This window comes from Cebidichthys violaceus, unplaced genomic scaffold (genome assembly GCF_023349555.1).
Source record: "Cebidichthys violaceus isolate CVI_PGR_0920_01 unplaced genomic scaffold, fCebVio1.0.p SCAF_1, whole genome shotgun sequence".
Taxonomy (NCBI): domain Eukaryota; kingdom Metazoa; phylum Chordata; class Actinopteri; order Perciformes; family Stichaeidae; genus Cebidichthys; species Cebidichthys violaceus.
Window position 1 is genome coordinate 110,104 of NW_027176262.1, and position 16,970 is coordinate 127,073.

The following is a 16,970-nucleotide window of genomic DNA, read 5'->3' on the forward strand; positions in this document are numbered from 1 at the left end:
AGGAAATGACGCAAGTGAGGGAAACGGGGATGCAATTAAGAGACTTGGGACCCCTTGAGTTCGGCATTTTGGCCGTCGCTATCTTGTTTTTTTTGCAAGCAGAAGTGACATGAGAGGGTGGAGCTTAAGTACAACTGAACGCTGAGAACACAGACATTTTTAGGCGACCAAAATATTACAATTAACTTTCATAAGGTAAAAAAAAACACTGTGAAAGAGTTAAAGTTGTAAGACGAAAACACCGACAACTTCCAGACCGGACGACGCAGTGGTAGAGACCTGTCAATCACAAGGTAGTCCCGCCTTAAAGCATATCGTGCTTTATAGAGATTGAGACCATAAACTCATGTTTACAATGTTTACTGAGGGAATAAATCAACTTCTGGTTCTGCCGAGTGAAGCCAATACATTTGTTAAAGCTGCATTCTCTCTAGTGTCCATCAGGGGGCGACTCCTCTGGTTGTATAGAAGTCTAGTCTAAAATGACTCTACTTCTCTCTTGATTTATTACCTCAGTAAACATTGTAAACATGAGTTTATCGTCTCAATCTCTAGTTTATTTATTTATTTATTGATGGCTCCATCGTCACCCCCTCCACCCAGGTCTGCAACCTCGGTATCATCCTCGACCCCACCCTCTCTTTCCTACCCCACGCCAACCACATCACCAAAACTGCCTTCTTTCACCTCAGGAACATTGCACGCCTCCGGCCCTCCCTGTCCTCTGCCACCACCGAAATTCTCATCCATGCCCTCATAACCTCCAGACTCGACTACTGCAACAGCATCCTTTACGGCTCTCCCAACAAGATCCTCAATAAACTCCAATATGTTCAGAACTCTGACGCTCGACTGCTCACCTCCACCCGCCACTATGAACACATCCTTCGCAGCCTCCACTGGCTCCCGGTCAAATACAGAAAAGACTTTAAAGTGCTACTCACCACCTATAAAGCCCTAAACAACCTGGCCCCTCCCTAACTTTCAGACCTCCTCCCCCTTCACGCCCCAACCCGTTGCCTCAGGTCCGCCGGTGCAAACACTCTGAAGACCAAAGGACCAGGAGCCGGACCTGGGGTGACAGGGCCTTCTCAGCTGCTGCACCCCCCTCTGGAACACCCTCCCCATCCACATCCGTGAGGCTCCCTCCCTATCATCATTCAAACAAGCCCTCAAAACTCACCTCTTCAAACTCGCCTTCACCTGCTAACCCCTGCACCCTACCCTCCACCACATGACTCATTCCACACAGCTTCTCCAGTTTTCTTTTTTTACCAAAATGTTTTGTTTGTTGAGGCTTCAAAGGGTCCACAAACCAATGAGAAACGTCACGACAACTACGTTTTTCTATACAGTCCAAGGGGAAAACTTTGGTGAACTTGCTGGTGTATATCCCCTCATTAAGTGTTTCAAATATTGCCAGAATTTCTTCAGTAACAACAAACCCTGTTTTACTGCATTTTTTGAGTTTCGGTCATTCTGAGCTCTCGATAATGCAGCATATTAAACAATTTCACATTTACACATTGTTTTTAGGTCACAGTAAGTATAATATAATGTGTCTGTGTGTGTGTGTCTGCTGTATCAGAGGCTCTGGAACGAAGGACATGTCCCTCACCGTCCCAGACACCATCACCACCTGGGAGACGGAGGCCTTCTGTCTGTCCCCTCAGGGTTTCGGCCTGGCCCCCCGTAAAGAGATCACCGTCTTCCAGCCCTTCTTCCTGGAGCTCAGCCTGCCCTACTCCATCATACGGGGGGAGCACTTTGAACTGAAGGCGACCATCTTCAACTACTTGAGCAGCTGCATCATGGTAACCAAGGTTTTCATGTGGACTTGCATGCTAACATGCCAATGTTTAGCGGCTGTAATGTTCACTGAGCTTATTCCTCGATTATACAAGATCAAGACAAGAAGTATCTGTAACAAAATATAAATAAAGGTCAAAACATAGACTATGGACCTCTTAAGCTCAAGTGCCCCCTTTTTTGGGGGCTGTGGAGAAAGCTTAGCATATACCGTCGAAAGAAATGCACTTATCACAAACGAATATAATGATGTTGCACATCAACAGCAACAGCAGAACCTGGGCTACAATAATATGTAAGCCCTTTTTACATGCTCCAAACAGAACTCAAACACCAACTAAATGTATTACCAAATATCAAAATCCATATAGCGCCACCTAGGCAACCCACTCGCCACATTTCTGGCTCTACTGCTGTGGTACTCTATGCAATACACACATACGATATCCCAAAAGAAAGCAGACACTCTACAGATTCCGGACATATATATGTATCAAATCCAGCTACAACAAAGCATCAGCGAGATACTACTACTAGTCTCATGTCAATGTGTCCTGGAGGAAGACACTTAACCCCAACATTGACGGCGCCCTGCTGATTCTGATTGGCTAACAGTGCTGTCAACCTCATTTTGGTCAGTATAGCTAAATTCTATTGGCTCTAACGCTTCAAATGAGGTGTCAATCAATGAAATCGACCAATGGGTTGCTGAGATAGAGCCCTGGGTATTCACAGGGGGCTGACATCGAGAAAAACTCCAGTACGCAGAGAGACACAGAGAGGGTTCAGAGAGGATTCTGGCTTTCAAAATAAAGCCAAAACTGCTGTATTTGAATGTATTGAACACCATTAGTGATAAACTTCACAAGTGAAATATAAAGTTTGGTACATGAGAAAATTCAAATGGCACAGATGGTGCCAAATTGACCATTTTGGAGACCTCGCCTGAACTCTCTGTACTAAAACCTCTCTAATTTTGTTCTGCTTCACCTTATCAAAGTTACATCATTACATCATCATTACAAAGAGATAATAATCCTGAAAGTGCTTTTTTCTTTTTTAGGCAAACCTGAAACTTTTTAATTTGTGCTGTGTGCCATCTTCTTTTACTCTTAACCAGTAACATATATACTGATATGTACACATCTGAACAAATCACACACAAGTGTTCCCTTTATTATAACACCAAAATTATTCAGATAGACCTTGTGGTTGCAGAGATAAACTCTTTTTAGTATGGGTATGCAATTTTCGAGCAGAGGCCTAAAAAATAGGTCAGTTTTTGAAAGATTAAGAATATATCCATCAAATCTGACCTCTTTCTCTATTAACTTTGTTTTATCTGAATACTTCCCTCTTAATAGAGGAACCACACAGGACCGTTCACTACTCCTCCGCTCTGCTACACCTTTATGAGAGACGGAACAACAAAACTGAAGAGAACACAGATAATTCGTTTCTGAATTGTGTTTATACGCCGACAATCTCTTTTATATTTCTGACCCAAATTAATCCAAAGTTTTGGATATACAACAGACTTTTGGGTTATGATAATAAAAAGCAAAGGGGCAATGCTAGTCTGACATACAACGGTGGTTAGAGTGGTGATATGTTGTCAAGATATTGTTAAAATAATATTAAAATATATATTGTCTCTCTTGACCAGGTCTCCGTGACTCCGGCCCCCTCCTTAGACTACACCCTCACCCCCCTCTCCGGTGACAAGTACACTGCCTGTTTGTGCGGCAGTGAGCGCAGGACCGTGAGCTGGACCATGGCCCCCTCAGCCTTAGGTGAGAGTCAGGTTTTCATCCACACTGGCGTTACAGGCTGTGGGATCCACCTCAGAGACGAAATGATTCGACACTCCTGGATCTGTTTTTAGGAGTTGTGAACATGACGGTGGCCGCCGAGGCCGTGGCATCCCATGCTTCTTGTGACAACGAGATTGTGAGCGTGCCGCAGAGAGGTCGCATCGACGTGGTCACACGGTCTCTCATCGTGAAGGTCGGTACTTTAAAACAAGATGACAAAGTCAAAGTTCTACCGTCTTATTGAATGGAAAGTCTCAATGATTTAGTTTCCTCTCAGGCTGAAGGAATTGAGATGTCAAAGACCTACAACTGGCTGCTCTGCCCGAAAGGTCAGTGTGTTTTACACCAAACATCACAGTTTATCACACTGTTTTAGAGCAGATTAATTTAATGCAGTTATTTAAAGTTACTGTGAGGAACTTCTAACTGGTCCTGAACCAGTCTCAGTTTAGTCCTATCAGACCTCCATCAGTAAAGAGACCATCAGAGAGAAGATGGTCCTCTTCTATAAAGTTATTGTTAATGCTGGTCATCGGTGCCACCGGGTCGGATCCTGGTGAAACCAGATGAAATCATGCAGGTTCACCGTGGACAGACCCAGATCCTCCAGCAGAGACCGGTCCACCGTGGACAGACCCAGATCCTCCAGCAGAGACCGGTCCACCGTGGACAGACCCAGATCCAGAGCTCCGGAGGGAGGAGGAGAGCTCAGCTCCCGGCAGCAGCAGAAGCAGCATCTCCTCCTCCTCCTCCTTCAGGAGCTTCTCCTGAGAGAGCTTCTCCTCTCTGGGAGCCAACACCGACACCACGCTGGTGGAGACCCAGGACGTATTGCTGGACCCCCTGGAGGGGTAGACTGTCAGACCCTGCTGCAGTAAATGAGAGGTTTTCTAAAGGGAGTCTGGTGTTCAGAGACACTACCACTTTAGTCCACAGGGACCAACAGAATCAACACAAAGTTAAAGTTCCTCACAGCAGCTTTAAATCCATGTTATCAACCATCTAGCATCTTGTTTCAGTTCATGATCCTCTAACCATCCGTTGAATGTGAATGACGTCTTTGTTTTACTGCTGATCTGTTTGTTCTCTGCCACAGGAGAGACTCTGACAGAGGAAGTAGACCTACAGCTCCCTGGGGACGTGATTGTTGGATCAGCCCGTGCTTCAGTATCAGTCCTGGGTAAACTAATCAATCCATTTTGGTTGAGTTTTGCTGTTAACCAAACAAATCGTTGTGCTTTCAATGATCAACTTGAGATTTAAGGCGAGCTTTAGTAGATACATTTAAAAAACAGCTTTGTGTTGTTTTTATCAGCACTAAACAGAAAACACAATCGTATTTAGTAAACTGGAGGAAATAATGCAAATATGAACATTTTAAAGAAACAGTACCAAACTAATTAACTAAATTTAATGCAAAGTGTATTTCTAATAAGCTTCATTCTGGCAAAATAACAACATGTTTTTTACACTTTGATTATTTGTGTCTTTAGTAAACCAGAGCTCAGGTCAGTCACATGTTCGGTCTTTTTCTTTTTTGTGTGCAGGTGACATTCTGGGCCGAGCCCTGAACAACCTGGATGGGCTGCTGAGGATGCCGTACGGATGTGGAGAGCAGAACATGGCGCTCCTCGCCCCCAACATCTACATCCTCCAGTACCTGAGAAACACTCAGCAGCTCACCTCAGCCATCACCGACAAGGCCACCAAGTTCCTGACCAGCGGTGAGTCTAGCTAAAACAACACATTTAAGACCTTAATTATGAGAAGTGTACCCACAGTCTGGTGCTGGATGCACCCTGGTGGTGACCTTTGGTTGCCTCTTTTCTTTCCCCATAACTTCCTGTCATCAAAGCATTCAAGACTTCTTATAGACATTTACTTTAAAACATGAACTCAATAAATATCAATGTGTGTGATGCAGGCTACCAAAGACAGCTGAACTACAAGCACCATGATGGAGCTTACAGCACGTTTGGATCAGGAAGGGGGAACACCTGGTGAGAACAGTGATGATGTCATACAGTTTAGCTTTTCAGGGCTTGACATTAACCCTCTGAACCCCAGAAACCCGTCGGCGGGAGTGAAAAGCATGTTTTTCTTTATACAATCGTGGAAACTGCAGCTTTTATCAGAGCCAAAAACAACAACATGGCAACGGCCGTAATCCAAAATGGCGACGGCAAAATCGTTGAACTCGAGGGTTCGAAACATCAGTCGCCATGACCACGTTCACTTCTTATACAGTTTGTGCTTTACTGTCGAGTCCTGCTTTCATACTGAGAGAGAGGAGATGATGAGATTCCACTTCATCAGCATGTTTTTGTGATGAAATGTGACGTTACGCTTTCCTAAAACCCTGTTGTCCCTCGTGAGAAGTTCTTCAACGTGCTACATGAACACAAGCATGTACATGATGTCTTATTTAATCGTTTTAATGTCTCAATTTCTTCCTCAGGCTAACTGCGTTTGTTGTGCGATCGTTTGCCAAAGCCCAGTCCTTCATCTACATCGACCCGATAAAGATGGAAGAGTCCGTGAATTGGCTGAAAAATAAACAACGAGAGAGCGGATGTTTCGAACAGTCAGGAAAACTCTTCAACAACAGAATGAAGGTAGATAAAGTTGTCACCGTCCCAAAAATCATTTTAACAGCTCTGAAGTCAGTAAAGCATCAAAAATACTAAATGTTATGCTTTTACTTTGTTTTAGTAAGTTTGTGTTTTTCTTCATAAAAATACAAAATTCAAAGGATTAGGAAATAAAAGATTGTACTTTTATTGATAAATAAATCTCTTCATTATTATTATTAATGATGTATAATAATGTGTTTAGAGCTCGTGTTATGAAGTTAAACATCATAATTCATCTCTAATATCTATTTTATATTCATGTGAAAACATCTCCTTCAAACTACTGGATTTATTCAAGTTTATCACTAAAACTACATTTTACAGATTACACATGAACACATCACGATAACGTTATAATTCACCTTCAGCCAGTTCTCATGTTCACTGAGTGAATGTAACTGAAGTGAACCTCCGTCCGTTAGCGGTGCTGCTAACGTTACTAGCTCTCCTCTTGATTAGTTGTTAACAATGAATTATGATCAGAGATCAGAGACTAGAACCACATGTTCTAATGAATACTGGAGGAGAGCCATTGTCAGGAGAACTTTATTTACACTGTGATGGTTAACGTTAAACTTTATTTATACTGTGATGGTTAACATTAAAACTTTATTTACACTGTGATGGTTAACGTTAAATCTTCATTTACACTCTGATGGTTAACGGTAAAACTTTATTTACGCTCTGATGGTTGATGTCAAAACTTTCTTTACACTCTGATGGTTAACGTGTGACTGTGGCTAAGTGGAGAGCAGGGCTGCCTTTCAATCAGAGGGTCGGAGGTTCGATCCCCGGCTCCTGCTCTACTAGTCTCATGTCAATGTGTCCTTGAGCAAGACACTTAACTCCAAAATTGCTCCCGTAGCTGCGTCTACGGTGTGTAGATAGATACTGAATTGTAAGTCGCTTTGGATAAAAGCGTCTGCTAAATCACTGTAATGTAAACTTTATTTACGCTCTGATGGTTAATGGTAAACTTTATTTACACTCTGATGGTTAACATACGGATCACAGACCAACAACGGTCCATTACTCCTCTACTGGTTACCAGTGATCAAAGTCTCGTTGTTGGATGTTTGCTGATGATCTTTGTGTCTGCATCATGTTTCCTCTCTTTAGGGCGGTGTGTCTGATGAAGTGACTCTCACTGCTTACATCACTGCTGCCTTCTTGGAGATGAATACATCCGTAGAAGTGAGTAGAAACAACTAATGCACCACGAATAATATCATAACTTTAAATAAGAATTTTCCTTTGTAATGATTTTTACTCAAACCAAGAACATTACACAGACAAGAAAGAAAGAAACAGAAAGTTATGTTGATCAACGTTCTGTCCGGTTAGTTAGTTAGTTACTGTTATGTAGTGTTGATGGGTAATAATGATAATAATTATATTGATTGAAAAAAAACAACAACTAATTAGCCAGCTGTTCAACTAGAGCTGAAATACTGATTAATAACTATACATTAGTTTTTCTGCTTGCGTATTTTTACTTCCTTAACACTCACGGTGCCTCTAAACTTTTCTACTGTTGTTGAATTAATTTTTCTTCTGATTTAAAACAAAACAGATTTGGAAAGTTTTGTCCACATTCCCAAATGATTCTGTGATGCCTTCCACCATTTAACCGTCCTCCTCCCAACGTATTTAACATTCAAGGACTTCCTACTAAATAAACAGAATCTGGTTGTGTCATTCTAGGCCTCATTTGATATTTTTAATATGTATTGGTTGTGGTATTAATCCGTCAGGTCGGTGTTAATTAATACTTGACTCCTGACTTTTTTTTCCATTAACTGAAGTTCTTTGTTTTGCTGAAAGTATGAATTTGTTCACACAAAATAGAATAAACTCTCTGTGAGTAGAACAATAAAACGAGTCCTGAGATGGTTATTTATGATCTGTTCTAGAACCCTGAAGTGAAGAAGAGCCTGTTGTGCCTCAAAGAGTCTATGGATGACCTCAGTAACACCTACATCACGGCTCTGATGGCATACGTCTTCACCCTGGCAGGAGACATGGAGGCCAGAGGTTACCTTCTGAAGCACCTGGACTCGGTCTCAATACAACAAGGTGAGAAGGGATCCTCCTGAAGGAAATCCCTCTGTCTTCATCACTGTGAATGGAGCTTCACCTTGTCTGTTTTTACGTCTGTTTTTAGGAGGTTTCCTCCACTGGTCTCAGACATCAACAGAGACGTCGGCCTCTCTGTCCGTGGAGATCAGCTCCTACGTGCTGCTGGCTAAACTCAGCGCCTCTCCGACGGCTGAAGACTTCGGCTACGCCACGCGCATCGTCAGGTGGCTGACGACCCAGCAGAACTACTACGGAGGCTTCTCCTCCACGCAGGTAGGATAAAAACACCTGTAGAGAGGTGAAGCCCCGCCCCTTCAGGTGCACCACCACAGGACCTTATTTTGACAGTGTGCTGCTACTGCCTGAAAACGTCGCAATATATATATATATATATATATATATATATATATATATATATATATATATATATATATATATATATATATATATATACGCGCCAATATTACCAGTAGTATCATTGAGGTTCAATTGAGATATTGCTTCTCTCTTTTCTGCATTTTAGATTCATACTCTTGGATAGAAGCTTGTATTTGTGACGGACAGTCTTGAACTTGAGAGCAGCTGTTGCTTCATAGAAACACATAGTTGACAGCGCAGTGTGTCACTGTTTACCACGGTGATTGGGGCGAATGACATACCTTTTGAAATGAGATCTGTATTCGAGATATATATCTTTGGATATTACATTTCTGTATTTGTGATGGAAAGACTTGAACTTAACATTTGTTAACATGAACCTCATTCTGAGCTTAATGTTAAGATAGAATTACGCCATGGGGCTTTTATTTTGAAAGGGTGGGACTGGGTGGGTGAGAGAGGGGGAGAGGAGACAGAATCATAATGTGACTGAATTGACTGAATATCTCCAAGTCATGTATGTGTGTGTGTGTCTCAGTGTTTCTGTGTGTTTAACGGCACTAATGAGCTCATATCAAACACCTGTGTGCTTGGGTGCATGTGTGTCACTTGTTGCCATGGTGATTGGAGCATCTGTGTGTTAGAGGCTAATTAAGAGAGATTATAGTAAACAGGGATCATCAACAAAACTACATGTCAAACCTCTGCCCCCTATACCACAAACATGAGTCCAATCAACAAAATATGGGTATCATGAGAGAGATAAGACTCTGCCGAACGCGCTGATGTGGGTTTTATCTTTGTGTTGTTCAAAATGTGAGCTCCAGAGCAAAACTGGTACTGTCTGCTTTCTTTGAGAAGTTAGTGGTCAGATTTAACATGGAGTCTAATGAAGCAGTTGGTTGGAGTTCATGTCGCTCTACGGATCCTTGAGCCAATTGTGTAAGTCTGTTGGATTCCATAGACACATGACTGCGACCAGCACAACATTTCCAAGCTTTTTGGCCAAAAATTCTGTATTGAGAGTAAACATTGTGGGACTCGGCGCAATTTGTTTGTAAAAATCACAGAATACTTTTCATGCTCTGCTCCACTCTGACCATGATGTCATCACTCTAGCACTTAAAAAGCCGTGCAATACACACCCATTATAAAATTTGAAACAAACCCAAAATTTTCTTGAAACTTAATCTGTGACTTCATGAAAACTGTGCTAGCTATCAAAATGCCCATTTGGCTCAATAAAGTCAAGCGTTTTGTCTATGTGTTAAACTTTGAATAATTTTTCTACGTTAAGGTATGGCTGCTCAATATAGGCCCAAACTTAAGTGTTTATTCATGCTAAAACCCCATTCAAGTCAATGGATCGATTTTGCTTCATTGTTCGCAATTTTCAGGAAAACTGCTGGGCGAATCTCTGAGAAACGTCATAGCACACCATTCCTGTTCAGGCCGCACGTTTCGATGTATTTTTATGCGCAGGTGTTGGCAACGCTGTGTGAGGAGAAGCGTGACAAACTTTTAGGCGGAAGATGGGAAATAAGAAGAAGAAGCCTGCAGGATTATAGTCAGTGTGCTTTGGCACAGGCAGTTTTACTGCCTTTGTGCCACAAAGCCACACTGAAAAATGATTTGATCCAGTTTGAATTTCCTCAACCCAACTATTAGAGAGACCTGAACTTGGTAAAAGTGAACTCCTACATATGAAAGCTGCTGCATGTAGAAACAAAAGTAAAAATACATTCAAGCACATGAAGTACATTGTTGTTTTGTGTGTGTGTGTGTGTTGTAGGACACAGTGGTGGCTCTTCAGGCTCTGGCTCTCTACTCCACGCTGGTGTTCAGTCCCGGTGGTTCGAGCACAGTGAAGGTCCAGTCTCCCAGCGGCCAGCTGACGTTTGACGTGGACCAGAACAACAAGCTGCTCTACCAGGAGAAGCTGCTGCAGGATGTGACAGGAAAGTTCAGCCTAGAGGTGCAGGGCAGTGCATGCGCTGTGATGCAGGTCAGTGGTTCACTGCAGGATGTACGTGCACCCCCACAAACACTGATAATACGACCTAATGTCAGCAGCCCAGTAGCTGAAAGAGCCATACCTCTAATTCACCTCCACCTGCACTATGCTTTGTTTAAAAGAAAGGGTATAATCTGACTATTTCAATTATTATAAAAGGATTTTGTTAAATACATTGGAAAATACTGAAACATATAGAAATTTAGGAAATATACATTTAAATATTTATGTTAAATTTAACTGCATTTATTATTCCACCTAGATGTAGCAGATCACATTGCGCAACATGTTATTTTAATTTGTAAAAAAGGATAATTAGCTTCATGTAGTGTGGTCCAGATTGCTAACTATTTTTAAAAAAACGACTAATCTTAAAGAGCTGAAATAGAGAGTCCTCTTGTTTTATCTCCAGTTGGCTTTAGTTAACGTTTAAAAATTAACCGTGCACCCATATTATATATTATATAATATTTCACCAAGGTGGGAGGTTAAGTAAGGTTCAGATATAAATAACAATATGTCATCTGCATAAAGTGAGACATTATGACCTAAACCCACACGGCAAATACCTTTTGATGCCGACATGTTTTTCCAAAGTAATAGCCAGTGGCTCCCCATTGCCCGGGCAAAGTATCGTTGTCTTGAAACCATAGAAATGAAATAGGAGTAGAAGGGACATTCCTATTTACCGTATTTTTCGGACTATAAGGCGCACCGGATTATAAGGCGCACTGTGAATTAACGTGTCTATGTTCACACATAAGCCGCACCGGATTATAAGGCGCATTAAGCAAAACAACACAGTCCGGTAAATCAAACTTTATTCAACTCAGTTGTAACAACAAATACCGGTACAGAAAAATACACTCACTTATCGATTCATTCCTTTTCCACAAATCCATCGAATTCTTTATCTTCAGTGTCTGAGTGAAACAGCTGTGCGATTTCGGCATCAAGAATGCCCAAATCCCTCTCGTCATTTTCCGAGTCAGTCTTGTTGCTGTTATCGGTACTTGGCTGTTCAGTGATGATTCCAGCTTTCATGAAAGCTCGGACGACAGTTGCGACCGACACCTCAGCCCACGCATCAGCAATCCATTGGCAGATAGTGGCGTAACTAGCCCGGCGTTGTCTCCCTGTCTTAGTAAAGGTGTGTTCCCCTTCTGTCATCCAATACTAAATACTGTTCTCTGATTGGTTTATTGTAACTAACGCATACTCCGGGCGCGGGCTGCCTTACATGAATGCACTTTTAGTTTAGACATTACATTCCTGTTACGGGCCCGATCAGGTAGTGACACAGCGTACCGTAATGCTCCGAATATCCATTGAGCGGAGCGGCTTCGTTGCTTACCAAAGTCGTACTTACACATTTCGACAGATTTTTGAGCGCATTGTACCACATAAAATCGATCAATAAGCACAACAAGTAACCATACATAAGGCGCACTGTCAATTTTTGAGAAAATTTAAGGATTTTAAGTGCGCCTTATAGTCCGAAAAATACGGTAAATCAACGTAGCAGGATGGTCAGAGCGGCCGCCATTGCTATTGCGCCGTTGCCATTACGGCCGTTGTAACGGGCTAACTTCTGTCTACATTAAACCGACTTACTACAAATCACGGAGTGGAGTAGAAACGTTCGGAAGCGTAGAGAGAAGATTCAATGTTTAATATTTAACAACTTAATGCTTCTTCCACACACTCTTGTCACAGTGTAAGGAAGCACATTGCTAACTTTGTTCAGGTCATTTTCTGTTACCAGTGTAGCATTAAAGCATGGTGGAATTAGCAAGCTAGCTAGATAACTAGTGGACAACTTGCTAGTTAGCTAGCTTTCTAATTCTACCATGCTTTAATGCTACACTGGTAACAGAAAAAAGAGCCGAACAGTGGACTGGATCTAACGGTTCCTCCACCTCACTCCCCATCGTTTGGAGAAGGACAAGCTAACTAGGTAACTAGCCAGCCATCTGTCTCCGGTTACCATAGCAACTAACGTGTCAAATAACCACATAAAACAGTTACATTTCTGTTCTACTCATATTTTATTTCTATGCTTTTAACCTAGGAGAAACGGCAGATATTCGATTTTCTTTAGCAGTATGTGATTTATTTTGAATTCTTAACGGGGGAACAGACCCTGTTGGTTTTCGTTCACCTGAAAAAGATGCAAATATAAGGTTAGGGTCTTCTACTGTATTGTACATTTTTACTTTCATATAGATCAGATATAAATTGTTTCACGTACATTTATATGCTCAATTTACACGTTCAAAAGTAACCCAATCAATGCTTAAATGTAGCAACGTAAAACTAGCATGTGAAAATGGGACCCCCTTGAAAACAAGACTGTTCCTCTCAAACATCTGAAGCATCATGAATTTAAACAATCTTGAGTAAAAGACATTCTTGTTTATGAATGTTAAACCTCCCCTTGTGTACCTCTTTCTCAGATTTCGAATCACTATAACATCCCAATTCCTGCTGATGTCACCACTCTCAGAGTCGAGGTCACACCAGAGGCCACCTGCCCCAGCCAAAGACCCAAACTCACTCTGAGGATCACGGCCCAGTAAGTAGTCCCAGCAAGCAGATCCACGTGAACTCAGTAACCATTGGTAGATGTGCGTGGGAGAAATGTTAATAACTTGGTAGCAGATTAACATCACAGTTTTTATTCTGCTTGTATTATAGGTATAGTGGAAAGGAGATCAGTACAAACATGGTGATCCTGGATATCAAAATGCTCTCTGGGTTTGTCCCAGACCCAGAGTCTTTGAGTGCGGTGAGTTTATTACATTAACTTTCACCTTTAGGCTTCATCCACACTGCTACGTTTTCCTTTTAAAATGGCGTTTTAAAACAAAAATGCTCTCTGTCCAGACCACAGACTGTATATGAGAAGTGGACGTAGTCGTTGTGACATCACTCATTGGTTTGTGGATGTTTTAAGGGGCTCCAGTTTGGCATTTAGGCCGTCACCATCTTGGTTTTTTTGCAACCAGTGAACAGGAAGTGACCATATCTGGACTGAATCACAATACAGCCCCGCCCTAAAGCATAACCTGCTTTATGGTCTATTTGACTCTAAATGGACCATAATTTACAAAATTATGTATAATTGTAGAAAGTCAGAATTCACGCTTCGTCAGGACAAGACGACAAGGAAATCACTTTTAAATGCTTGTTTTCTGAATGGAGTTTGGATCGATCTGTGCTAGGCTATGCTAACATTGTAGCTGCTCCATCAACACTCAAAATAGCATCATCTAAATCCATCTTTTTTACAAGGAAAACGTAGTCGTGTGGATGTCGCCCTAGTAGAAATAGAAAGGTTTTCACCTGTTCTTGATGAAGCGTCTGGCTGACTTGTCGTCTCATCGCAGCTCAAAGGCGCCCTGCTGGTGGATCGAGTGGAACACAACGGGGATCACGTCCTGGTCTACATAACGGAGGTGAGGAGGAATTCACAGCCAGGAAACAAGACTCAACGCTCTCCAAGATTTTGTGACTCACGGTGTTGTCTTGTTTTTTTTCTTTCTCAACAGTTACTGAAGGAGGTACCCATCAACTACAGATTGGAGCTCATTCAGGAACTCCCTGTGCAGAACCTGAAGCCAGCCGTGGTCAAGATTTACGACTACTACCAGCCGAGTAAGACCTGAAGAACAGATATCAGAATACTGATTCCTAGTAGTACATGTGTTCACTGTGATGGACTGTTAATCAATCTCTTCTTCTTCTTTCTTTTCTCTCAGGTGACCAGGATGACACGGAATACATCTACCCCTGTGTTACAGGTAACAATCTGTCACAACATGCAGAAGCATTGTTATGGTTTTTATATACAAAAACTAATTTAATAACCAAAAACATTTTCATTGCAACCTCAAAAAGTATGTTTAGTTTACTTATTTTTGCACAATTTAAACAATAACAAAAATAAATAAACAAACATAACAGAGATAAATAATACCACAGTGGAGGAAGAGGCAAAAAAGGCCAACTGGGCTTATTTGAAGCCTCCACTTATATAATATTAGAATTTCACAATATTACAGATAACATAAAATGAATATGCATAAGATATGATTACTTAAGATGCTTTTACAAGATATGAAATATGCACAACATTTTGGGAATCAATAGATTCTTATAATTGTCACAGTGAATGATGGTTTGTTTATTTTTATGTTTTTGCAGCTTGAAGTGTGAAGTAGAGTTAGCCGTCGAGCGGTCGCTGATTCCAGTAAAAGATACGTGTTGTGTTCCTGAACACCGCGTCTACAAACAGTCAACACATATTTTTGTCCTTTTGTAGCTGTGTAACTATTGTATGAAGTGAAATGCATGACGGACAATAAAGTAATGTGATGTGAATGTGGCTCCTAAAACTGTCTTTTGTTGAACTTTTTCTACTGTTTCATATCATCCCAAAAAGAAAACTTTTATATTGTCCAATTAAATCCTGGTATCTCCCCCATAAACACACAGAAATACTGCAAAAAGCAGTTAAGTGGTAAACAAATGCCATAATGTGTGATTATTCTTAAACCACGTTGATGCAGACCAAAAATAAAATGAGAGGTTTTCTAAAGGGACTACACTACCACTTTTGTCCACAGGGACCGCCAGAAACAACAAAAAAGAAAAGATCCTAACTTTAATACCCTGAAAAAAATTAAATCAAATAAGACAAAAGCTGCAGTTTGTCACAAGAACAAAAAGTGAGTTTGCACAGAATCATTTGCATAAAGCTACGTGGCATGTCTTGAACTCGTTTGTCTCCCTTTCCACACAAGCAAACGTCATCTTGACGTTTAGTAGATTTACAATCGCCCCTTACAGAAGGTCACAGTGACTGCTAAACAAGGAACATCTGAGATAGCAAGTGTGAAGAGACTTCACACAGGAGCCACAGACTTCACGGAGCCTTGTATGTTAAACCATAAGAACTGATCATTCTAAAAGTTATTTTTCTCCAACAGTTCTTTAATTAAAAATCACACGCATCACTTTTATCTTTTCTTTTCATTTACACTTTTACATCTATTGTTCATCCTCTCATCTGCATTTGTCCAGATTTAAGGCAGTAAAATGCCTTAAATATCTGAGATCATTAAAATGTCTTGAACATGGAGATATTTAGTTATTGTGGAATACTTAAATTAAGTTTTAACGTAGACCGACCGGTAAATTGAGAGCTTCGCCTTCCGGCTGAGCTCCCTCTTCACCAGGACGGTCCGGTGCAGCGCCTGCTTTACTGCAGCCACACCGATCTGCCTGTCGAGCTTCCGCTCCATCTTACCCTCACTCGTGAACAAGACCCCGAGATACTTGAAATCCTTCGCTTGAGGTAGGGACTCCGTCCCCACCTGGAGGGAGGAAACCACCAGTTTCCGGCAGAGCACCGTGGCCTCAGAATTGGAGGTGCTAACTCTCATCCCCGCCGCTTCATACTCGGCTGATAACCACCCCAGTGAATACTGGAGGTCACGATCCGAGGAGGCCAACGGGACCACATCATCTGCAAACAGCAGAGAGGCGATCCCGAGACCCCCGAACCTGACGTTCTCCACCACCCGGCTGCACCTAGATATCCTGTCCATGAAAGTCACGAACAGGACCGGTGACAAAGGGCAGCCCTGGCGGAGGCCAACACCCACCGGGAAAGTGTCTGACTTATTGTCGAGAATACGGACACAGCTCCTACTGCAGTCGTACAGAGACCGGATGGCCCGTTGTAAAGGGTTTGGCAATCCCCACAAGAACCCCAGAGGGACTCGGTCGAAACCCTTCTCCAAGTCCACAAAGCACATATAGACTGGTTGGGCAAACTCCCAGAACCCCTCCAGTAGTCTTGCGAGGGTAAAGTGCTGGTCCACTGGTCCACGGCCAGGACGGAATCCGCACTGTTTTTCTTGAATCCGAGGTTCGACAAACGGTTGGAGCCTCCTTTCCAGCACCCTGGCATAAGCCTTCCCCGGGAGGCTGAGTAGTGTGACACCCCGATAATTCGAGCACACTCTCCGGTCCCCCTTTTTGAAAATGGGAACCACCACGGTCTGCCAGTCCATGGGCACTGATCCCGACCCCCATGCGACATTGAAGAGGTGTGTCAGCCAAGACAGCCCAACAATGACCAGCGCCTTCAGCATCTCAGCAGGCTTGTGAGTATCCACACTCCCGCCCGGCGCCTCTCACCCTGGGCAACTCCAGAAAAGGACAAAGTCCAACCCC

General features: G+C 42.2%; 1 protein-coding gene across 1 annotated transcript in view; it reads left to right on the forward strand.

Moving 5' to 3' along the window:
- LOC137866237 (alpha-2-macroglobulin-like) overlaps nt 1-15,110 on the forward strand; it is a 29,800-nt gene extending 14,690 nt beyond the window's left edge. The window contains exons 19-36 of the mRNA XM_068702053.1: nt 1,589-1,814; nt 3,476-3,602; nt 3,695-3,816; nt 3,901-3,952; nt 4,720-4,803; nt 5,171-5,347; nt 5,548-5,623; nt 6,082-6,238; nt 7,376-7,450; nt 8,170-8,332; nt 8,421-8,608; nt 10,506-10,718; nt 13,184-13,302; nt 13,425-13,515; nt 14,117-14,185; nt 14,279-14,384; nt 14,489-14,530; nt 14,934-15,110. Coding sequence (XP_068558154.1) covers nt 1,589-1,814; nt 3,476-3,602; nt 3,695-3,816; nt 3,901-3,952; nt 4,720-4,803; nt 5,171-5,347; nt 5,548-5,623; nt 6,082-6,238; nt 7,376-7,450; nt 8,170-8,332; nt 8,421-8,608; nt 10,506-10,718; nt 13,184-13,302; nt 13,425-13,515; nt 14,117-14,185; nt 14,279-14,384; nt 14,489-14,530; nt 14,934-14,938 — 2,092 coding nt within the window. The 3' untranslated portion in view covers nt 14,939-15,110. The remainder of the gene's footprint in view (nt 1-1,588; nt 1,815-3,475; nt 3,603-3,694; nt 3,817-3,900; nt 3,953-4,719; nt 4,804-5,170; nt 5,348-5,547; nt 5,624-6,081; nt 6,239-7,375; nt 7,451-8,169; nt 8,333-8,420; nt 8,609-10,505; nt 10,719-13,183; nt 13,303-13,424; nt 13,516-14,116; nt 14,186-14,278; nt 14,385-14,488; nt 14,531-14,933) is intronic.
- Nucleotides 15,111-16,970: the final 1,860 nt, after the last annotated feature.